The sequence below is a fragment of the Heterodontus francisci genome, chromosome 9, assembly GCF_036365525.1.
Source record: "Heterodontus francisci isolate sHetFra1 chromosome 9, sHetFra1.hap1, whole genome shotgun sequence".
Classification (NCBI taxonomy): domain Eukaryota; kingdom Metazoa; phylum Chordata; class Chondrichthyes; order Heterodontiformes; family Heterodontidae; genus Heterodontus; species Heterodontus francisci.
The window spans coordinates 54,791,525-54,815,792 of NC_090379.1; the positions used below are offsets into that span (position 1 = coordinate 54,791,525).

The window sequence follows — 24,268 nt, forward strand, 5'->3', positions numbered from 1 at the left end:
TTCCTTTAGGTGACTTGAGTTAACAAAGAACTGCTGGGTAGATCCCAGAGGCCTCAATCCCCCAACTATGATCAGCTTGTCAGTCTACTCCTTTGCAACATACAAATCTATTGGTGTATTGGAATGATTTTCATTTTGTATTTCTCTAATTTCTCTAATTAAATGTTGCTAAGAGGGCCATTGAATTCAGCAATTCCTGCAGGTCTGATGGCTTATCTGTCAATGTGGGATTTATCTTGATTACACATAAAAGCAAACGATGTGCTGCCGTGTGATATAGACAAGGCTTTAGTGTTCCAATCAGATGCCCATGTGTGATTTTGGAACATCTGAGTAAATATTTACTCGAATGCTTCAAGTCACACTATAAACTCACCAAAGTGTTTGACTCATTTTAAGTGACGAGTAAATAATGCTTTTTTAACATAAATATTCCAAAGCTTTGGCTGTAGTTACAGCAAGTGCTGAAACTTGTTAAAATGCCCTCTTGACTTGAAACCCCAATCCCTACTCAAAAGGCCAATGTTACCATGTTTGGGAATTTTGGACCAGGCTCCTTCCTGGATATGCTCACTCTGGAAACTCTGCTGTAAAGTTGTCTTGTTGGCTGCCATGAGCAATTCACTATATGCTGCATCTTGGTATGCAAAATTTAAATTTGTATCAGTTTTGCTAAAAATTAATAAGTACAAAGGAGCTAAACATGAGTGTTGACAAAGTTACATTATCATGCCAATGTTTACATACCTGCAGCATTTTAAAATGGTTGTATTACATTCTAGCAGTCTGGTAATTAAAGATGTTTCAAAATGACACATGGGCATCTGATTGGAACACTAAGACCATAATTAGTCATTTGCAGCCTTGTCTGTATCATAAGGCAGCACATCGTTTGCTTTTACACGTCTTCTTTCTTCTTCTTTGGCCTCCTTGTCTCGAGAGACAATGGGTAAGCGCCTGGACGTGGTCAGTGATTTGTGAAGCAGCACCTGGAGTGGCTATAAAGGTCAATTCTAGAGTGACAGACTCTTCCACAGGTGCTGCAGATAAAATTGGTTTTCGGGGCTGTTACACAGTTGGCTCTCCCCTTGCGCTTCTGTCTTTTTTTCCTGTCACCTGCTAAGTCTCTTCGACTCGCCACTTTTTAGCCCCGCCATTATGGCTGTCCGCCAGCTCTGGCGATCACTGGCAACTGACTCCCACGACTTGTGATCAATATCACAGGACTTCATGTCGCATTTGCAGACGTCTTTAAAGCGGAGACATGGACGGCCGGTGGGTCTGATACCAGTGACGAGCTCGCTGTACAATGTGTCCTTGGGAATCCTGCCATCTTCCATGTGGCTCACATGGCCAAGCCATCTCAAGTGCCACTGGCTCAGTAGGGGATGTTGGCTGCCTTGAGGACTTCTGCGTTGAAGATACGGTCCTGCCACCTGATGCCAAGGATTCACCGGAGGCAGCGAAGATGGAATGAATTGCGATGTCGCTCTTGGCTGACATACGTTGTCCAGGCCTCGCTGCCGTAGAGCAAGGTACTGAGGACACAGGCTTGATACACTCGGACTTTTGTGTTCCGTGTCAGTGTGCCATTTTCCCACACTCTCTTGGCCAGTCTGGACATAGTAGTGGAAGCCTTTCCCATGCGCTTGTTGATTTCTGCATCGAGAGACAGGTTACTGGTGATAGTTGAGCCTAGGTAGGTGAACCCTTGAACCACTTCCAGAGCGTGGTCACCGATATTGATGGATGGAGCATTTCAGACATCCTGCCCCATGATGTACGTTTTCTTGAGGCTGATAGTTAGGCCAAATTCATTGCAGGCAGCCACAATCCTGTCGATGAGTCTCTGCAGACTCATGTAATCAAGATAAATTCCACAATGAGATCATAAAGAGCTTTGACTCAGGATAACGAATTGAGTTTAAAACAAGTTTTAAAAAAAAGTACTGGGAAATAAGCTGACACAGAGCTTTCAAAATTACACAAGTCAGCAGGAAATCCTTTTGCTTTACACTTTAAAAGAGAATACAGCAGACTTACAAAACTGTTAAAAAGGCAAAAGCAAAGAGTCTACAACTTTGTAGTTAAGTAAATATATTTATATTTACCATTGTGAGCATTTCTACAGATAATAACTATTGCCAGCATCAGTTGGTACTGTTGGAAGTGCTTTACTTAGTAGCATATGGCCTAAAGAAATGTGCTAGAGTGATTGCTGGGTTATAGCTTGATGAAAAAGTGTCTTCTGAAGACTTTTTTTGTGGTTGAAGAGGAGTAGCTAAAAGAGGCATGTATAATTTTTTATGGGAATACAACACACAAAAGTGATACAACAGTGTCCTTTGACCTGGTTTTGTACAATTAAATGATGAAATAGTTGCCAACCACATTTTCCTGAAGAAAATGAACATTTAAAAATATAATTTATAAAGCACTGTAAAACCAATTTTAAGCAAAATAGTACTTTTTCTCCACTGTCAGAGCTGCCATTTTGCAGATGATGGTTTGCCTCGTGCCATTCCCAGGCATTTTATGAATGTGTCAGGTTCAACATCTAATCTGATCTGAAGGGCCGGGGGTGGGGGCTGGTGGTGGTTAGGTGTTTTATTGATTGAGGAACAAGACTTCCAGTATAATTTTTATCTAAATTTACAAATATTTATTGATTGAACAAAACAGTAGCTTCTCATCTGAGATGGGGAAACAGGCTATTCTGGCCAGTTCTACATGACTGACAATTAAAGAATGATACTGGATGACTGGTGGGTGCAGCAGGAGAGCGGAAATGGAACTGAAAGAGAATATGGGCCTATTTGAAACAGAGACTAAAAGTGTTTAAAAATGATTGCCAAATTTAGTACTGTCCTGTACTTCTTTTTGCTTCCTGTTTGCAACGGCGCATTATTTTTCACACAGCTTAAATTTCATGCAACAATTGACCTCTGTTTATTTGCTTTAGGTTTATTGAACTAGTTGTTGGAAGAAGAGGAAACTAAAGGGGATCAGTAAGAAACCGAAGCCCTCAGAGAGGACATATCAGCCACACTGCGCATTTAGGTACAAATTTTTCTTCTGAATATGGAAATTGTTATAGATTTTCAGTTCTGTGGAATGAATAAGCTTTGGTTTAGCGTGTTAGTAAACAAAAGACTTTAAATGATCCTCATCTGTAGAACTGATTGTCATGTAACAGTGTGGTGTGCTTATCTTTTGAGATGTGTAACTTGCATAAGACCTGCATAAAAGAATTAGGTATTAACCAGAAATTAGCTGATTTCAGAAGCTAAAATTACTCATTGGGTCAATTTGGTTTTTCTTGAATTTTCCAATTTGGACGTTGATATTTGCTGCCAAGTTGTGGGAAATGCAGTGTGAGTCTGTACAGATCTTTTGGGAAAAAAACAAACTTGACCACCTAGTGTTGGTGAAAGACAATTCAGTAATGAATGAAGCAGGGTTGTGAATCTTCAATCCACTTCAGATTCCGTCAAGTATGTTCCAGATCTGCCTTACTGATTTGGATTTAGCTGACTAAATAGAATTCAGTCAACTGCGCTCCACTTGAATTTCATTTCAAATTTAATTGAATTTATTCTGAAGAGTATTTGATTGTCATTTATTGCTGAAAATATTGCATTTAACTATATAAATTTTAGCATCTGTAAATATATTTGTACTTTAGAGGTATTATTGTTTGTGATTTTAAAGTGGTTGACTCTTAAGTGCCTTCTGAAATGGCCTAGCAAGCCACTGAGTTCAAGGGCAATTAGGAATGAGCAATAAATGCTGGCCTAGCCAGCGACGCCCACATCCCACGAACATATTAAAAAAAAAGTAGCTGATCTCAGGAGATCATAAAGAGCTTTGACTCAAGGTAACGAATTGAGTATAAAACAAGTAAAAAAAAAGTACTGGGAAGTAAGCTGACAGAGTTTTCAAAATTACACAAGTCAGCAGGAAATCCTTTTGCTTTACACTTTAGAAGACAATACAGGAGACTTATAAAACCATTAAAAAGGCCAACTCAAAGAGGCTAAAACTTTTTAGTTAAATAAATATATTTATATTTACCATTATGAACATTTTTATAGAGAATAACTATTGCCGGCATCAGTAGGTACTGTTGGAAGTGCTTTACTTTGTAGCATACGGCCTAAAGAAACGTGTTCGAGAGATTGCTGGGTTACAGAAAAGCATTTGAAGTGGTTTTTCTGCCTTGTACTCAGATTCAGCTGGAGTGGCCTCTGACAACCTGAGGTCTTTGGGACAGTAAATGGTTGTGGTCTGCCTTCTCCTTTAAAGTCAGACAAATACATTAGGAAGAGAAGAGAGTGCTCTGCCTGTACTTTGTCTACACCTGCCTCGTATAAATGAATTACAAAGCAGCATGCAGGTAGTTTCAGATACCAAGTTAAATTGGGGCCATAACATGTAGAAGTTAAGTATGACAATAGCAACATTTTTAAGCATCAGCCACAGCGTTCAGCCTGCAGCATTGAAAGTGCCTCATACATAATCACTGTCTCTTAGGGGTCCTTCTCGCAGTTGAGTTCTTCCCTACATGGTTCCACTCCATCTCTGCCTCCCAATGTCTTGCATCTCCCTCTCCACTTCCAAATCCAAAATATAGCAACTATCCTCTAGTTTTCTCAAGATGTGATTAGTTACCATAAATAGACTCTTAAAACATTTTAGATGATGTTGACTTCTCACTTAGCAGCAGAGTAATCCATTGTGTGCAATATGTAATACTGTTCCTCTCCTTGGAAAACAATACCTGCTACAACTTGGCAACAAAGTGGGAGGACCACTAAAAGTTTTTATATACCAGGGAGGAGAAGCTTTAGCTATAGGGAGAAATGAGAGGCTCTTTGTATAAGAACAGAAAAGGTAAAAGGACATTTGATTTAGATGCTCAAACTAATGAGGGGCTAACAGCATAAATTAGGAAATAGTATTTCCACTGATCAAGGAGGTAGTATCTACATGACCTAAAATAAACATAATTACCAAAACAAGGGAAAAGATTAGAAGAGCAAGTGTTACGGTTTGGAATGTCCTGCTCCTGGCAACATATCAATTTCATAGTACCGATTCCAGCGCCACCACTTATCACCAGGGCAGCGGGCGGTGGGGGAGGTGGGACAGAGATCCCACTCTCCTCCTAATTGAAGCCACCTAAATCAATTAAAAAGCTCGTAAAGAGCTGTCAAGGTGTGATTTTAAATTTTTAAAGGGGCGGACAAGTAACCTGCACCTTCACAAACTGACTAGCTGAAGGCAAGCGGGTAAAGAGTGGGGAGTCAATCATGGCTGCCCCAGGGCATCACCCTGGCCCCATAAGTGGGTCAACGGGGAAAAGGGAGACTGGGCACTTGGTAAGGGGGTGCTCATGGTGCTGCACAGAAGGCAGGGAGAATGGACACTCGGCACACAGGCTTTGAATGGGTTTGGCAAGCCCCTGGCATTGTGGGGGCAGAATAGCAGGGGGCAAGGCTCCCAAGGACAATTGGGCATACAACTTCCCAGAAGGAAGGCTCATGCTGGGAATGGGGGCACGACTGTCGGATTTTGGGCTCAGTGGCAATGAGGGGCAACAGCTTCCACAGGAAGGGTAGAACCCTGGGCATCAAGAGGGGACTGGAGAGGAAAGAAGGGCAGGAAGGCAATAGAGCCAAATCCTCAACACAGGATCGACCACTGAAGACGGAGCTATCTGGAGATGACTGTGAACCAGTGCTGCAGGAGACTGCAACTCTCTAGGCAGATGGCCACAGATATCTGTGCCCTCGTTATCAAAGACCTCACACCTCGCAGCACTGCCAGTGGCCATCAAAGTCATTGTGTACTTGAACTTCTTCACTTCTGGCTCCTTCCAAAGATCAGCTGCGGACCTGAGTGGCATCTTGCATACAGCTGTACACCACTGAATCTCGCTGGTCACGGATGTCCTCTTTGCCAGAGCTGGACAGTACATCCAGTTAATAACAGACATGGCCTCACAGGGACAGAGGGCATTGGGTTTTGCCTCCATCGCTGGATTTCCCCAGGTGCAGGGCATTATTGATTCCACCCCTGTGGCCATCAAGGCACCCAGTGATTGGCCAGTGAGACCCATCAACAGGAAGGGCTTCCACTCCCTCAACATCCAACTGATCCATAGCCACAACAAGAACTTCTTACATGTGTTCGTTCGCTTTCCTGGTAGCTGCTGTGACTCCTTCATTTTCACCAGTCCAGGCCTCAGATCTTCACTCTAACCCCCAAAGTGCAAGGATGGATCTTAGGGGTCAAGGGATATCCCTTGAAGAGATGGCTATTGACCTGTGTATGGGAGCCACAGGCACAGAAGCAATACAACCATTGCCATCTGCCCAGTTATTGAGCAGGTTATCTGGCTTCTGAAGATGTGATTCCAGTGCCTGGACCAGTTGGGTGGTGCTCTCCTGCAAGGGTCTTGGTCATTGTGGTGGCCTGCTGTGCTCTCCATAACATTGCTTTCCAGAGAGGTGTGGACCTTGTGGACAGTGAGGCAGCTCATCGGGGGAGGAGCAGGTGGTGAGACAGAAGGAGGAAGAGGGGGTAGAGGGTTATGACGCTGAACAGAGAGGTGTCCCTGCCGCACAACGAGATGGCCTCCTCCTGCTATCCTCTGGGTAAAGGACCTCCCCCCTCTCCCTCATGGCCAGCATTAGATCCAGGCCGGCATCAATAAAGCGAGGGTCTGCCCTGCCCCGGATGCCAGTCTTCTGGCTCCCTGTGATATTATGCTTCCCTCTGGTGATGTAGAAATCAATGGCACAAACTACAGATCTCTCCCTCTAGACAACCCACAGCCTCTGTGATGGCTGCAATGGGTTTCTAAATGAGTCCCACACTTCTTCTGACCCGTCTCTGTTCCTGGCTGTAATTGGGCAGGAAACCCATCTCCATATCAGTTATGGGCTCACCCTCATGAAAATCAGCTTTTTAATCAATTTCCTACCAGAGACAAGTTTCTGACCCAAAAACAGACCCAGCTTCTGTTCCCCACTTCCATGGTGAAAATTCAGTCCCATGATTCTGTACAACAAGCTCTTTGAATTACAAGATTGTGAAAGCAGTAAGGAATTTTTTACTCTGCTGGTCTTGAACATTTCACTAAAAATATTTCACTAAGAAAATATCAGGTTTTCTTCAGCACCTGTAAGATAAACAGGAAAACCTCAGCATCCTGTTCTCTGTGCAAATGTGCACATTAGTTTGACAATGCAGCAGTTTTACAGTGATGGGTGTCAGTTTCCATTTAGATATTGATAGCAGTGTTTAATCTTTACGCTAATTAAAAAATTCACAGTACTTGGCTCACATCTGTTCTTACCTGTCCTTGAGCATCACTGCAATATAACTGGCTGTGCTCTTTAATCTGTAGGTGGCCAGAGATTTAGTTGTTGAGGAAGCTATTCTGATCGTTCCGTAGTATTTCCAACTGGTACAGTAATTAAATACAGTGAATATTTTGTTTTCAATGTGGGTACAATTTGTTTTGTGCATTAAGGTGTGGAAGGTGGGGAATGAAATATGTTTCTTTTTGCTTGCACTTCTAGATCAGCTTTTGTAATGGATTAGAGGATGGCTAACATTTCCTCTGCTCCTCAACAATGATGAATGAAGTTTCTTACTTACCAATGTACAATCCTTACCAAAATGGTTATCCTGTTGGAGGGGTCTGTGCAAACGATGACTTGCATTATTATAGCATCTTTAATGTAATAAAACATCCCAAGGTGCTTAAAACCTCCCAAGGCACTTAACAGGGGCATTATCAAATAAAAATTAACACCAGGCCACAAAAGGGGATATTAGGGCAAATGACCAAGCTTGGTCAAAGAGGTCAGTTTTAAGGAGTATCTAAAAGAAGGAAAGAGAGGTGTAAGGAGGGAATTCCAGTGATGAGGCCTTAGCAGCTGAAGGCATGGTCACTAATAGTGGAGTAATTAAAATTGGGGGATGCTCAAGAGGCCAGAATTAGATGAGTGCAGCTATCTCGGAGGGTTGTGGGGCTGGAGGAGGATACAAAGGAAAGGAGGGGTGAGGCCATGATGGGTTTTGAAAACAAGGACCAGAATTTTAAAATCATGGTGTTGCTTGAACAGGAGCCAATATAGGTCAGCGAGCACAGGGGTGATGGGTGAATGGGACAGTGTGAGTTCGAACACATGCAACAGTTTTAGATGGCCTCAAGTTTACAGAGGATAGAACGTGGGAGGCTGACTAGCATTGCGTTGGAATAGTCAAGTCTAGAGGTAACAATGGCATGGATGAGTACTTCAGCAGAAGGTGAGCTGAGGCAGGTGCGGAGTCAGGCAACGTTACATAGTTGGAAATAGGCAGTCTTAATGATGGCATGGATATGTGGTCAGAAACTCACCTCAGGCTCAAATATGACACCAGCATTGTGAACAGTGTGGTTCAGCCTCAGACAGTGGCAAGGGAGAGGCTAAAGAACAGTGTTTGAAGCAGGGACCGAAGTTAATGCCTTCAGCCTTCCCAATATTTATTTGCAGGAAATTTCTGCTTATCCGGTACTGGATGTCGGACAAGCAGTGTGACAATTTAGATATAGTGGAGGGATTGAGAGAGGGGGTGGTGAGGTAGAGCTGGGTGTCATCAGTGTACTGGTGGAAACTGATACTGTGTTTTCAGATGATGTCTCCAAGAGGCAGAATGCAGATGAGAAATAGGGGCCAAGGATAGCTCCTTGGGGCACACCAGAGGTAACGGTGCAGGAGTGGGAACAGAAGCCATTGCATTTGATTCTCATAGGTAAGAATGGAACAAAGCAAGGACAGTTCCGTCTAGCTGGGTGACGGAGAAGAGGCGTTGGAGGGAGTTGGTGTGGTCAACTGTGTCAAAGGCTGCAGAGAGATAGAGAAGGATGAGGAGGGATGGTTTAACACTGTCGCAGTCACACAACTCCATTTCATGTTGGTCAATAAGCACAAATTAATTTATGTTTATTTCCAACATAGCGATGTGCCAGCAATTCATCAGGGTGCAAGGGAGGAAACAGCTGCACATGGTATAATAAGAATAACAGGACAGTTGCTTCCCGAAGTCAGAGGAGCTAAAACAAAAAAGAAAACGGGAACAAAGTAGCACTATGGCCCTTGAGAAAAATAAAGAACAGTTTATGACTGCACATATCTAAATTAGCACCTCCTTGTATCAGTCTCCACCCGCATCTCCCTTCCACGCCCCAACCTTAACTCCTTCTGTATTTGTCCCTGGAAGAAATTGAAATTCACTTCCAATTGCATTTTCAAAATCTCAACTATCTAGCTTTGGCCATCTGTTCACCACATTTCAGCAGCTATTAATTTGCTCAACCACACCCTCACCTCCATCTTTTGATGCCATAGACCCCAATAAAACCATTACTATCTCTCACCCTGGTTACTCCCCCTGCTATGGCTTTCATTGCTGCTCACTTAAGTCCAAGAGATGCAGATGAAGGAAGGATATGGTGGACAGCTGGTTCGGCTATTCACTGCCAAATCTGGCTGGACCACAAAAACACCATTGAATCCTCTTCTGACCTGATAATACAGTTCACTATTCCAGGATCATCCTGGACTGCAAAAATAACCCCTGGCTTCATTTCTCTGCTGAACACTGTGCGATCATCAGCGAACATCCCCACTTCTGACCTTATGATGGAAGAAGATCATTGATGAAAAAGCTGAAGATGGTTGGGCCTAGAACACTTAGTGAGTGGGCAAGAACGTGGAATATAATGTGGAAAAATGTGAGGTTATCCACTTTGGTAGGCAGATGTGCAGACTATTTCTTAAATGGTAAGAGATTAGAAAGTGTAGATGTACAAAGGGACCTGGGTGTCCTCGTCAATAAGCCACTGAAAGCTAACATGCAGGTGCAGCAAGTAATTAGGAAGGCTAATGGTATGTTAGCATTCATCACAAGAGGATTTCAGTACAGCAGTAGTGAAGTCTTGCTTCAATTGTATAGAGCCTTGGTTAGACAGCACTTGGAGTACTGTGTGCAGTTTTGGTCCCCTTACCTTAGGAAGGATATTATTGCCATAGAGCAGGTGCAACGAAGGTTCAGCAGACTTGTTCCCAGGATGGCAGGACTGTCCTATGAAGAGAGATTGGGGAAACTGGGCCTGTGTTCTCTCGAGTTTTGAAGAATGAAAGGTGATCTCATCGAAACCTACAAAATACTTAAAGGGATAGACAGGGTAGATGCAGGTAAGATGTTTCCCCTGGTTGAGGAGTCGAGAACCAGGGGACACAATTTCAAAACAAGGGGGAAGCCACTTAAGACAGAGATGAAGAGAAATTTCTTTACTCAGAGGGTTATGAATCTTTAGAATTCTCTACCCCGGAGGGCTGTGGAAGCTCAGTTATTGAGTATGTTTAAAGCAGAGATTGACAGATTTCTAAATACCAATGACATAAAGGGATATGAGGATAGTGAGGGAAAAAGGCATTGAAGTGGATGATCAGTCATGATCATATTGAATGGTGGAACAGGCTTGATAGGCTGAGTGGCCGACTCCTGCTCCTATGTTCCTACCCTGAGGATGTGATATCTACTGGAGAGCTAACTTTTGAGATTTATGATTTAGTGCTCTCTAATGTAGTCTTTTTAACACCTCTCCCTAAACTCCTTCACCCTCACCTCCAACAATAAGTGTGAGTTCATGAACTTCTTTGTCACTAAGATCGAGAACATCTGATCAGCTGCCTCTACCCCATCCCTCCCTTCCACTAGCCCACTGGGCTAAAGCTCCCCCCGCCCTAACCTTGAGCTTGCATCTGTCTGTCCTATCTTCTCTCATTCCCTCTCCGAGCTCATCATCCATGAGAACCATGTCCCGCTCCCTTGACCCTAATCTCACTAAACTGCTGACCACACAATGTTCCTTGCTGCTCCCCATGTTAGCTGATATTAACGGTTCTCTCTTCAGGTACTGTCTCTCTCTAATTCTGCCATCATCACCCCTCTCCTCAGAAAAGCAACCCTTGACCCCACTGTTCTTGATAACTACTGCCCCAGCTCCAATCCCCCCATTCCTGTCTAAACTCCTTGAACCTGTTGTCGCCTCCCAAATGCGTGCCCATCTTTCCCAGAACTCTATGTTTGAATCCCTCCAATCACCGCCCTTGCCATAGTACCAAAACAGCAATCAAAGTCACCAAATTATATCATATATGACTGTGACAAAGGTAAACTTTCCTGCCTCATCCTTCTCAACCTGTATGACAAAATTGACTATACCATCCTCCTCCAATGACTCTCCACTGTTATCCAGTTGCGTGGGATTGCTCTCAACTGGTTCCATTCTCATCGATCTAATCGTATCCAGATTATCATTTGCAATGGCTTCTCTTCCTACTCTCACACAGTTACCTTTGGCATCCCCCAAAGATCTATCCTTGGCCCCCTCCTATTTCTCACCTACATGGTGCCCCTTGGTGACATCATCCGAAAGCACAGCGTTATTTTTAACATGTATGCTGACGACACCCAGATCTACCTCACCAACGCCCCTCTCAATTCCTCCAATGTTGCTAAATTATCATAGAATGATTACAGTACAGAAAGAGGTTAATTCAACCCATCATATCCATGCTGGCTCATTGTAAGAGCAACTCACCTAGTCCCACTCCTCTACCTTACCCCTGTAGCCTTGCAAATATTTTCTCTTCAGATAATTATCCAGATCTCTTTTGAAGGCCTTGATTGAATCTGCCTCCACCACACTCTCAGGCAGTGCAATCCAGATCCTAATCGCTCGCTGCGTAAAAAAAGGTTTTCCTCATGTCACCATTGCTTCTTTTGCCAGTCACCTTAAATCGGTGTCCTCTAGTTCTCGATCCATCTGCCAATAGAAATAGTTTCTTCTTACCTATTCTGTCCAGGCCCCTCAAGATTTTGAACACCTCTATGAAATCTCCTCTTATCTTCTCTTCCCCAGCTGATCCAATCTATCCATGTTATCAAAGTTCCTCATCCCTTAAACCATTCTCGTGAACCTTTTCTGCACCCTCTCTAATGCCTTCACATCCTTCCTCAAGTGTGGTACCCAAAATCAGACACAATACTCCAGTTGAGGCAAAACCAGTGTTATATACAGATTTATCATTTCCTTACTTTTGTACTCCATGCCCCTATTTATAAAGCCCAGGATCCTGTATACTTAATTAACCGCTATCTCAACCTGCCCTGCCATCTCCAATGATTTGTGCACATATACCCCCAGGTCCCTCTGCTCCTGCACCCTCTTTAGATTTGTACCCTTTATTTTATATTGCCTGTTCTCATTTTTACTGCCACAATGCATCACTTCACGCTTCGCTACATAAAATATCATCTGCCACTTGTTTGCCCACTCCACCAGCCTGTCTATGTCCTCTTGAAGTTTATCACGATCCTCCTCACAGTTCACAATACTTCCAAGTTTTGTGTCATATGCAAATTTTGAAAATGTGCCCTATACACTCAAGTCTAGGTCGTTAATATACATCAAGAAAAGCAGTAGTCCTTGGACCGACCACTGGGGTACCCATTATGTACCTTTTCCTGCAGTCCGAAAAACAACCGCTCACCACTACTCTCTGTTTCCTGTCACTCAGCCAATTTCATATCCGTGCTGCTACTGTCCTTGTCATTCCGTGAGCTCTAATTTTGCTGACGAGCCTGTTATGTGGCACTTCATCAAATGCCTTTCGGAAGTCCATGTACACCACACCAACCACATTACCCTCATCAATCCTCTCTGTTTGCTCATCAAAAAACTCAGGTAAGTTAGTTAAACATGATTTGGCCTCAGATTGCTTATCCCACATCCAGTACTGGATGAGCAGAAATTGCCTCCAATTATACATTGGAAAGACTGAAGCCATTGTTTTCGGTCCCTGCTCCAAACGCAGTTCCCTAGCTACTGTCTCCATCCCTCTCCCAGGCAACAGTTTGAGATTAAACCAGTCTTTTCACAACCTTGGTATCATATTTGACCCCAAGATGAGCTTCCATATTCGCGCCATCACTAAGACCACCTATTTCCACCTCTGTAACATCGTCCAACTTCACCCCTGTCTCAGCACATCTACTAGTGAAACCCTCATTTATGCCTTTTTTACCTCTAGACTTGATGATTCCAACGCACTCCTGGTTGGTCTCCTACTTTCTAAACTCTGTAAACGTGAGGTTATCCAAAACTCTGCTGCCCTTGTCTTAACTCGCACCAATTCCTGTTCATCTATCACCCCTGTGCTTCCTTACCTACATTGGCTCCCAGTCAAGCAACGTCTTGATTTTAAAATTTTATCCTTGTTTTCAAATCCCTCCATGTCTTCGCCTCTCCCTATCTCTATAATCTCCTCGAGTCCCTAACCTTCCGAGATAACTGCATTTATCTAATTCTGGCCACTTGAGCATCCTGATTTTAATTGCTCCACCATTGGTGGCTGCATCTTCAGTTGCCTGGGCCCTAAGCTCTGGAATTTCCAACCTACATCTCTTTGCCTCTCTACCTTGCTTTCCTCCTTTAAGACACTTAGTAAAACCCACCTCTGACCAAGCTTTTGGTCATCTCAACTAATATCTCCTTATATGGCCTGGTTTCATATTTTGTTTTATAATGCTCCTGTGAGGCACTTTGGGACATTTTATTACGTTAAAGGTGCCATATAAACATAAGTTGTTATTGTTAAGCTATTCCCTCTACTGTTGGTTCTTCTAACATCACTGGCAAACTGCATGAAGGAGCCTACACCAACTAAAGCAAAGACACCTTTGCCAAACTTGCCAGTGGCATTGCAGAGAACCTAAAGAGGAAGAGGAAACTTGTTTTTTAACATGGAGGGAAAAAGAAAGCTGAGTTTTTGCAGAATAGTACAAGAGCACTTGCAGTAAAATCACAGGATTTTAGTTTCTTGCCGAGCTTCCCCATCAGTCAGCATTGTTTCCCGGACTGTGGGAAAACTTATAGCCACAAAGTGTTTTGGAGACTGGTGCTTATGTTTTACACACCACATGTTCTGTGGCCTCTTGAGTGGAATACAATACCAATTAGTGCCAAAATATGGACCCCATTCCACCTTTCCAAAATTACTTGAAGTAGGCGTATTTGCCATATGATGCATTCATGGGATGTGGGCATTGCTGGCAAGGCCAGCATTTATTGCCCATCTCTGCCCTAGAGAATGTGGTGGGCAGCCACATTTTTGAACTGCTGCAGTCCATATGCTGTAGGTACATCTACAGTGCTGTTATGGAGGGAGTTCCAGGATTTTGACCCAGTGACAGTGAAGGAACGGTCATATAGTTCCAAGTCAGGATGTTGTGTGGCTTGGAGGGGAATTTGCAGATGGTGATGTTTCCATGCATCTGCTGCCCTGTCCTTCTAGGTGGTAAAGGTCATGGGTTTGGAAGGTACTGTCGAAGGAGCCTTGGCAAGTTGCTACAGTTCATCATGTAGATGGTACACACTGCTACCACTGTGCGCCAGTGGTGGAGGGAGTGAATGCTGATGTGGGTGGGGTGCCAATCAAGCAGGCTGCTTTGTCTTGGACGGTGTCAAGCTTCTTGAGTGTTGTTGGAGCTGCACCCATCCGGGCAAGTGGAGAGTATTCCATCACACTCCTGACTTGTGCCTTGTAGATGGTGCACAGGTTTTGGGGAGTCAGGAGGTGAGCTACTTGCCGCAGAATTCCCAGCCTCTGACCTGCTCTTGTAACCACAGTACTTATATGACTGGTCCATTTAAGTTTTTGATCAATAGTGACCCCCAGGATGTTGATGGTGGGGGATTCAGCAATGGCAATGCCATTGAATGTCAAGGGGAGATGATTAGATTCTCTCTTGTTTGAGATGGTCATTGCCTGGCACTTTTGTGATGTGACTACTACTTGCCGCATATCAGCCCAAGCCTGAATGTAGTCCAGGTCTTGCTGTATATGGGCATGAACTGTTTCAGTATCTGAGGAGTTACAACTGGTACTGAACACCATGCAATCATCAACAAACATCCCCACTTCTGACCTTATGATGTAGGAAAGGTCATTGATGAAGCAGCTGAAGATGGTTTGGACCTAGGACAACACCCTGTGGAACCCCTGCAGTGATGTCCTGGGATTGTGATGACTGGCCTCCAACAACTAAAACCATCCTCCTTTGTGCTAGGTGTGGAGAGATTTCCCCCGATTCCCATTGATTTCAATTCTGGTAGGGCTCCTTGATGCCACACTTGACTAAATGCTGCCTTGATGTCAAGGGCAGTCACTCTCACCTCACCTCTGGAATTTCAGCTCTTTTTTTGTCCATATTTGGTCCAAGGCTGTAATGAGGTCTGAAGCTGAGTGGTTCTGGTAGAACCAAAATTGGTGGACCACAAAATTCCAGATTCAAAATGACAGCTGATCACAGAAAAATTGGTTGCCTTTCAAATCTGAGGCCTCCTGTGGGACAGCAGTGGAAAACAGAGTTTGAGGACTTTCAGTTTTAGTTAGACTGACCTGCGTTAAACTCCTCCCACTCCCGCACGCATTGCACCAACAGTGCAGCAAAGTGCCATTCCGACATTCTGCCAGTTGACATTCCTCTAGCTCCAGTACTGGCCCAGATGCCCATCCCTAATATGTAATACTTCCCTGAGATGTGGGACAGTGTCATGGCAAGGACAGATGGGTGATGTAATGCTGCCACTGGGATTCCTAATCTGGCACAAATGGACGCGGGAAACAATCCCTGTGACAGAACACATGAGTTCATGATCCAGTCGAAATTGGGTGTCATTTAAATTATACTGGCAAGCTGCAGCCACATGTTGCTCATCCACAGGCAATTTGCCGGTAAAGGGAGCATCATTGTTGGGCCACTGCACTCAAGTAAGTTGCAGGAAGATTGTTGAAGGATACTATAGGGCAGGGCAATCACGACACCTGTGCAGCCAGACAGCACTCTTGCTCCTCCTGGATCCCCAGGAAGTTTTGAAAAAGATGTATAACTTACCCTTCAATGGCCATCATAGGGGGCACTGAAGAATCCTGCCCTTCTCATCACTGACTAATTCTGAAAGGGGGTCATTCAAAAGATATAGACCTCTAATTAACATATTGAAGTGGCCTAACTCATGTTTTAGACATCCACAAAAAATGAGCCAAGAAGAAGGACCAATGCCCAGACAGATTGGGTGCAGAGCCCTCCCACTGTTAAATTGGCATACTTTGCCCAAAAAATGGGTGCAACGTATACCAATTTCTATCCATATAATTATATAATATAATAGAGGCTGGACTTTAATGCCACCCACCTATTTCCCCCACCACACCCCTCCTCCCCTGCCCCCACCAGCCCCCGGGAGCAGGCTGCGAGGCAAGGGGGCATAAAATTATGTGGGAGAAGGAAGGTCAACCCCACCCCAGCTAAAACTAGCCGTCCTGCCCTACCCTCCGACCCACCCACCCGCCCCTTGCTGAAGCCTAGCCAATTGTCCCCGGCAAGGACCGATTCTCACTTGCCTGTTCCTAGGCCAGCTCCATTGTGGCTCCTCTTGCTAGGCGCTGTCTCAGCAATGGCCACCGCTTCCAGTAGCGCCACTGGGACGGAAGAGCTGCTGGCCCTCCGATTGGCTGGCAGCTCTTGGAGGCGGGACTTCTGCCTCAGAGGGGCGGAAATCCTGACCAAGGCCAATTAAAGGTCTGGGCCACGCAAATTGGCAGTGTGGCTTCCAGGCCTAGCAGAGGCAGGCTCACCTCTGACTTTTCAACCATTGGACAGGGCCACACCTTTAACATTAAATTCCAGCCAGAGTTAACATTTCAGGCTGATGATCTTTTGTCAGAACTGATTTTCTTCTTCCCAGTGATCTCACTGATGTGCTGTCACCGGAACCTTTCTTGGGACTACTGGCAGGCTCTGACTCTAAGCCAGGAATCCATTTAGGAGGCAAGCATGAATGTGGAATGACCCCTGCCATAGGAAATTGAGCTGGGGCAGGGCAGGGTCAGTGCTGCATTGACCCTGTTGAGGTGGAAAGAGGGAAAAGTAGTCCTTAGTTTCTGGCTGTATTTTCTACTTCCATATGATTTCAAATCTTATAAAGAAATGTGATTATTAGCTTTAGCCTGAACAATACTGTCCGGCAGTGTAGATTTTTTTTGCCTTTCAGAACGGACAGTATATTGTGGGAAAATCATGTGGGTCTCCAATTTCTAACACCGCGTTAAAATAGTAATTATAATTTCTGTAGAAGACTATTCCATATCTGACACTTGTAGGATTGTAAGTTTCAGATTATGGCAGACAAAGGTCTGCTTAAGGAAACTGCCTTTTGACTGCGAATGTGAGTGAAGAGTATTTAGAGGAAGGCCACTTTGGAAAACTCTTATCCTCCTTGATGCATGAACATTCTGCAATATTCATTGTCTCTTCCACATGAATACATTTGAAATCTCTGGTGTTTAGAAATGTTTCAAAAGCTATAAAGTGCACTTTAACCTCCAGCATATGGGGCTCAATGGTGGCATACAGACCAGGCAAGCAGCTGAGACTCCCATAAATGGATTTCTAAAAAAAATCAAGAACCAATCACCCCCTTACCACTGGAGCCAAGAAAATTATCTATTGCCTATTCATGCATAGTTCATTCTACATTGTGCCCTCTGGATAAAGTAAGAGCAGTTTGTTAATCCAGTTATGACGGTGATTTTCCCAAGTGGAAAATCCTTCCTGCAATGCATTGTCTTTTCCACATTGAAATGTCTAATGTAATTTACATCACATGTACTATTACATTTTCAGTGACAACAAACTTGTCCATTTAGCATACTCTGGGAACAATCCTCTCCCATCAAAAATCTGATACTAACTCTTCACTTTAGGTTACCAGTATGAGTCTTTAAATTGGATTTTCTCAGTCATTATTGAGGTTTTATCAACAAATATTGAACACTCCATAGCTGTGCCAATTTTCTTTTTGCCGTTTATACCAGTAACATGGCTTATTAACTGCTCACAACATGTTAAAGGATCATTATTGTTGTGCCTCGTGGTTTGCTGTTATTTTTCATTACAATTGAAGAAATCAGGGATTGCATATTTCAGAACAAAACCTTTCATGATTTTCTTAGGCTGCAAATTGCAGTAAAAATGATCTTCCATTTTTCAAAAATTATCAATACAAACTATTTGCTTAAATAGACTTCCACAGTAATGCATTATTATCCTTTTTGTGAAATAGGTTTGTCTAAGCTCCCCACTCCCCATTTATTCCTAACTTTTTTGAAAAACTCTGTGCCTAAAGATGTGGTTCACAACTAAAATGCATCACAGAGCTCTGCACTTGCATGGAAATTTTATGGCCAGAATCCGCTGGAGCGGAACACCATCTTATGGTGTGGTCTGTTAGTTCAACTTGTTCCTGCACCCTTCAGCTCAGAGATGATTTGTATGTAATTCATGGGATATCTCTTGCTTATCACAAGTTGCTGGCTGATATACATTAATAACAGTGTTTTGTTCAGACACCATTACTTTTTTTAGCAAATTCTAGCCCAGTATGTTTTAAGAGCACAGTTGGAGGTGTTTGCTTTCTGAAAACATTGAATAATGCTTAAAATTATAAGTGGCCCAGAATGCCTAACAGGCCCCAGAGCTTTTTTTCAAAACTGCTTGACACTGCACTAGGCCAAGTCAGCAGTGTGAAACCACTTCTCTGAGGGGCACTTACACTGTTGCATTTCGGAGTCAAATCAAGAAGCAAAATTATACAAAAGCAGGAATGTCTCAAAATATAAATGTAATACAATGTATTTAACTTTCTTCATCTATTCCAAAATTCTATTCCATTGTAACTTTTGAACATGAGTTTGCGATGAAAAGGTTTATCCGAGGAATAAATCTCACGAAGGCACTATAAGCCCTGACTCATAAAGGGGCACCAGAAAATAGGAAACTGAACAGCACAAGACACCAGCTTGGTTTTATGTCTTCTTTGCTTTAATGCCCCAGCTAGCATAAAAGAAGATTTTTTAAAAAGTTATTTTTCCCAATTAATTAAGGCAGTCCAGACACAAAAGGAATTCATCTAGCACTGAACCAGATTTGGCTTTATTGGACTTGCAATCCAGACCGCTCGCTGCTTGTCTATTTTTCCTACCTAATTAAAGTTACTAGAGAAGAATATTGCTTATTGGAGCTTCAAACTGGAAAATGTGTATATACCCCCATATCCCTTTCAACAAGCAGTTACAGAAAATATTTTCAACAGTTACAATACAATGGCCAGGTTACAAAATCATAGAAAAAGGTAAAATATGGAATTTATTGTTGTCTGAAGCTGGTAACATACACTCAACAATCTTTTTTTGTAACAACCACTGAATCCTTTAGTGATCAATACACTGAATGATTGTCCCATTCAACACATAGACCTTAATTAATAGGGTAGAAAATAAGCAAAAAAGTATATATGTTATATAAAACAAGCATTTGTGAATAATATGGAAAAAAACTGCTTATATTGGAAAGGACAAAGGCCTAAAAATTGACCTTTGTTTGGTTTACCTCATCTATAAACTCTTTCTAGTTTGAAAGTCTCCACTTATGAGTATTGTAGGTTGCTTAAGAAACTAGGTTTTGTTTAGCAATTGTCTTATTCTAAAATTGTTTTGCCATATGTTTTGATTTTGCTTACTAGAGATCAAATGGCTAGCAACAACACAGCAGGCATAGCACAAGCCAGAAAGATGGTGGAACAGCTGAAAATGGAAGCCAACATTGACAGAATAAAGGTGAGAAAGATATTATTTGCCTTTGCCATACATTATATAAAATAACAGGTAATTCAGTGGTCCTAATGTATCTTTCTTTGGTTTAGTGTCCACTTTTTCTTTGTGCCTCAGTGAACAGTTTTGGGATGTTTTCTATGTTAAATGTGCTATATACATGTGAATTGTTGGTGTAACAAACTTCTAGCTTTCGTCCCTTTTCTTCTCATTAAAAAAAAATTTTAGGATCTGACTTGCCAAGATCAAAAGAATTAAGTACTATTAAAATAGACAGTATATTTGCAAGTCTCAATATTCCCTTTAATCTGTGTAATACTTATAGCCTGGCTGACACTGGGAAATTCTTTTTGCTGGAACCAGAAATCATTGAGTTCTGTGAGACTGTGAGTGACTTGACATACAGGCTCATCAGTCAGTGGATGACTGCAGTAAAATGATACTTTAATATGTTAATAGTTGCCTTTATTTATATATCTAGTTAACAGGCTAGATGATGCTCATACATGGTAGTGGACACTTATCAACTGTCATTAAATTACATTTCAGCATGAAAACATACACATTTCTATTTGCCAACTTTTTGGATTGTGTTTGTAATTCCAAACCTGCAGGAGCAGTACTAAACTGACAAAATGACCATGAGGCACAGAAACTTTATTTAAACAATTACATTCATGCAGGCAGTATCTGAATGCACCGCAACCACCAGAAACGAGAAACTGAACCTTGTGTTTACTTGTAATGTTTTCATCTCAGTTCTTCTTTTTCATTAATATTTCAATGTATTATTCTGCTACATTTATCCTATTATTGGAGATCCTATGCCTTGATCAGAGTTGTACAAAACACAATGGCTGGGATTTTATCCGGGCAACAGGGGTTTCGACCACCAGCCAATATCCCACCTAATTATATGCTCTCCCCACCTCCAATCCCGATGCAAGGAAGAGCATAAAAATCCCCTAATGTTTAAAACAACTGAGATATATCGAGGTCAAAGACAGGAGTGTGCGGGAAGAGCGACAACACAGGCTGGAACCTTAGTACATCTAGTGCTGGGCTTGACCAGCAGTATTCTTCAGCTCAGAACTTCTATTCACCCCAGATAAAGCCATTGGCATGAAGGGGTCAGGGATGGTGGTGAGGGCACCAGTTGGAGGATTAGAGTCATAGAGTTGTACAGCATAGAAACAGTCACTTCGGCCCACCGCGTCCATGTCGACCATAATGCCTATCTATACTAATCCCACCTGCCTGCATTAATTCCAAATCCCTCTATGCCTTGCTCATTCAAGTACCTGTCCAGATGCCTCGTTAATGTTGCTACTGTTCCTGCCTCCACCATCTCCTCTGGCAGCTCATTCCAGATACCCACTATTCTTTGTGTGAAAAATTTACCCCTTTGATCCCCTTTAAACCTCCTCCCTCTCACCTTAAATCTATGCCCTCTAGTTTTAGTCACCCTTACCATGGGAAACAGACTCTGGCTATCTACCCTATCTATGCCTCTCATAATTTTATATACCTCTATCATGTCCCCTCTCAGCCTCCTTTGCTCCAGGGAAAACAGACCCAGCCTATCCAATCTCCCTTTATAACTCAAGCCCTCCAAACCAGGCAACATCCTTATGAATCTTTTCTGCACCCTCTCTAGCTTAATCACATCTTTCCTGTTGGTCAGTATGCCCAAAGGGAAGTGTACCAGCATCAGGAGTGACATACTCAAGACTCATATATATTGGGGATTCAACTCTCGGCTGATGAGGAGGTCAGACAATTTTTTTTAAGGTGACCCACTTACCAAGGCAGCTGGAGCAGGCAAGGCCTAAAGTTTCAGGGAATGGGAGGTGATAACTTTCCCCACTTCCGCCAGGTTACTAAAGCCACATTTTGCACTCCTAATGGTAACAGCACCCATCAGCTCATGTATACGCGGAGACCTTCCACTGATTCCCACATATTCCGGCGGCCATCAGTAGTCGCGATCATGGCATAATTACTGGGATCGCACTCCTGATGATTTTCAGGACCATTGTAATTGACGACCATTGTAATTGACATTCATTGTATGGCTCTGAACTATGTCAATCAAAAGCATTGAAGGATCCACCATAAGACATGGAAATGATGCATTACAAATCATGCGCTGAAGCCTTTGCTAAAGGCAAAATGAATGTGAGTGACTATTGCACAAGACCCAACATCAATGTTCTCTGGTCACTAGCCAGATGTGGTATTGATAGGAAAATTGAAATGGCATAGATGAGCATAACTTTCAAAAAAGGGAAAATTAGAACGTTGATAGAATAAAATAGGCAGCATGGATTAAGTTCAATGAATCACAGTTTCACTTTAAAAATATGGCTAAGGACAGAAACCACTAAAGTACAGAACTAGCAGAAGAGGAAGTCCAGCACTTTAACATAATCTGTTACAAGTCATTTTTGATCATGTGTGAAAGTAGAACTTCTTTCAACTAGTGCATGTGTAAGAGTCATATGATATATAACATAAAACAACTCTGTGAAATGTCTTCTGATATAAATTAATTTAGCTAAGACTTCTTAAGTCGTTTACTTTGGCTTTCCTAAGTTGCACAAACTGCTTCACCCAAGCGGATGAGCAAACATGAACTAGCATTGCTGTGCAAACTGCCTCTAGGAGGTGGGTGAGAGCACCTGTGGATGACTAATATGTGTCTCCCTATGAGGAAGTGGTTTGTCTCCATTTTCCTGCTCCCTCAACAACATAGTCAAAACCAGTGCTTCTGCCATATTGGTGCCATTCTCCATGGGAAAGCTGATGAAATTGCTAGCTCTAGAGAACAATGCATGTGTGACATAAAAACAGAAAGTGCTGGAAAAACTCAGCAGGTCTGGCAGCGTCTGTGGACAGAGAAGCAGAGTTAATGTTTCAGGTCAGTGACCTTTCTTCAGAACTGGAATGTGTGACAATTGGTTGGCCATTATCCCCAGTGGCAGCCTGGAATGAATAGAAGTTAATAGTGGTGATAACCTGAAAAGCCATTGGCAGAGCAGTGCATATGGTGGAGATGGGCTACACGTTTGCTGGCACTATGCTCCTTTGGAAAGCAGACCCTCTGTAGGCCTAATATAGGTAGAAGCAGATATGCCTGTATACTGTTGTATGGAGTTCTTGGTGAATAAATACCATTTGCCTGTGCTGCACCCTCACCAGCCTGGCCTCCCTCCATTAGAGGTGTGCAAAGGAAACCCGACGCGAGCCCGAACTCTGGACCCGGAAGTCCGACCCGAACCCGACACATGTCGTCGGGACCCATCGGGGTTGGGTCGGGTGGCAGGCCTTTACATCAGTACATGGGTAAAGGCCTGCTACCTGACCTGACCCCGACGGGATCTGACGGCTTGTGTCGGGTGCGGGCCGGGTCGGGCTTCCAGGTCCAGCACTGGGACTAGGATCGGGTTTCCTTTGCACACCTCTACCCTCCGTTGCTCCTTCACTTCTTTCGAGAAGTAAAGATTGAGGGGAATCCCCAATGGGAAACCAGTTGTGTTAATCGTAATGGGGAGGGTGCAGTAAATGGCATATCTTCAGCAAATGGCAAAGTAGACGGAAACAGAGAAAATACGAAAAAAATGTTTTAATAGCAGCAAAAACTGATTAAGCTCGTCACTTTAAATCTACCTCCACCTTTAGGACTGCACCTCACAACCCTAGAAGCTAGTTTCAAACTGACGTGATTAAGACTCATATAACCCATTTCCCATCATTACTGCCTCACTTCCATTGACATTTAATCAAGCTAATATAAAAATAGCATGCAGAGTTGCTAGGCATCTACAGAACAACCATAGCTGGTGATCTGTCTAATTTCTTGGCTTTATTTGGCATGGAGAAAACGGAAGTAAACAAAGGGTAGGAATATAATGTAACTTCTCTGTCCGAAAAAATGGTATTAAAACTATTCATGATTTGTTGTATTTCTGAAGTGTTGAAAAATATTGCCATCAGATTAGCAAAATGTTTTTTTTTTTTCAAACTTCCTATCCTGAAGGTACTGACTCCTGCTGTACTGTTCCAACAGGCAGTGAGTGTTGGTAAGTTATTAGATCTTGGAGCATATTGTGTTGACCTAGATCCTGCTTCCACTCAACATCCACACAAATGTATATTCCAGCATGGGTCACTGGACAGCCAGTAGCAGAAGCCTTGGTTGAATTTTGTCCCTCTTAGCCCAGGTACAACCAGACAAATTGTAGCGTCCCAATTCATGTCTTTTGTGAGGTCAGCTGACCCAGCACAGTTTGGGAACTGTAACTGGAACCTTCTGATCTGTGAACAAAAGGAACACAAGAACATAAGAAATAGGAGCAGAACTAGACCATATGGCCCGATGAGCCTGCTCCGCCACTCGATACGATTATTGCTGATCTTCGGCTTCAACTCCACTTTCCCACCCGCTCCCCATATCCCTTGATTCCCTG

The 24,268-nt window shown here is 43.0% G+C and overlaps 1 protein-coding gene across 2 annotated transcripts in view; it reads left to right on the top strand.

Moving 5' to 3' along the window:
• Positions 1-24,268, top strand: part of LOC137373770 (guanine nucleotide-binding protein G(I)/G(S)/G(O) subunit gamma-2) — an 86,446-nt gene that overhangs the window by 57,507 nt on the left and 4,671 nt on the right. The window contains exons 2-3 of one of the 2 annotated variants that reach the window (XM_068039102.1): positions 2,963-3,060; positions 19,712-19,805. In XM_068039102.1, coding sequence (XP_067895203.1) covers positions 19,719-19,805 — 87 coding nt within the window. In that variant the 5' untranslated portion in view covers positions 2,963-3,060; positions 19,712-19,718. The remainder of the gene's footprint in view (positions 1-2,962; positions 3,061-19,711; positions 19,806-24,268) is intronic. The other variant, XM_068039103.1, reaches the window with a different exon arrangement.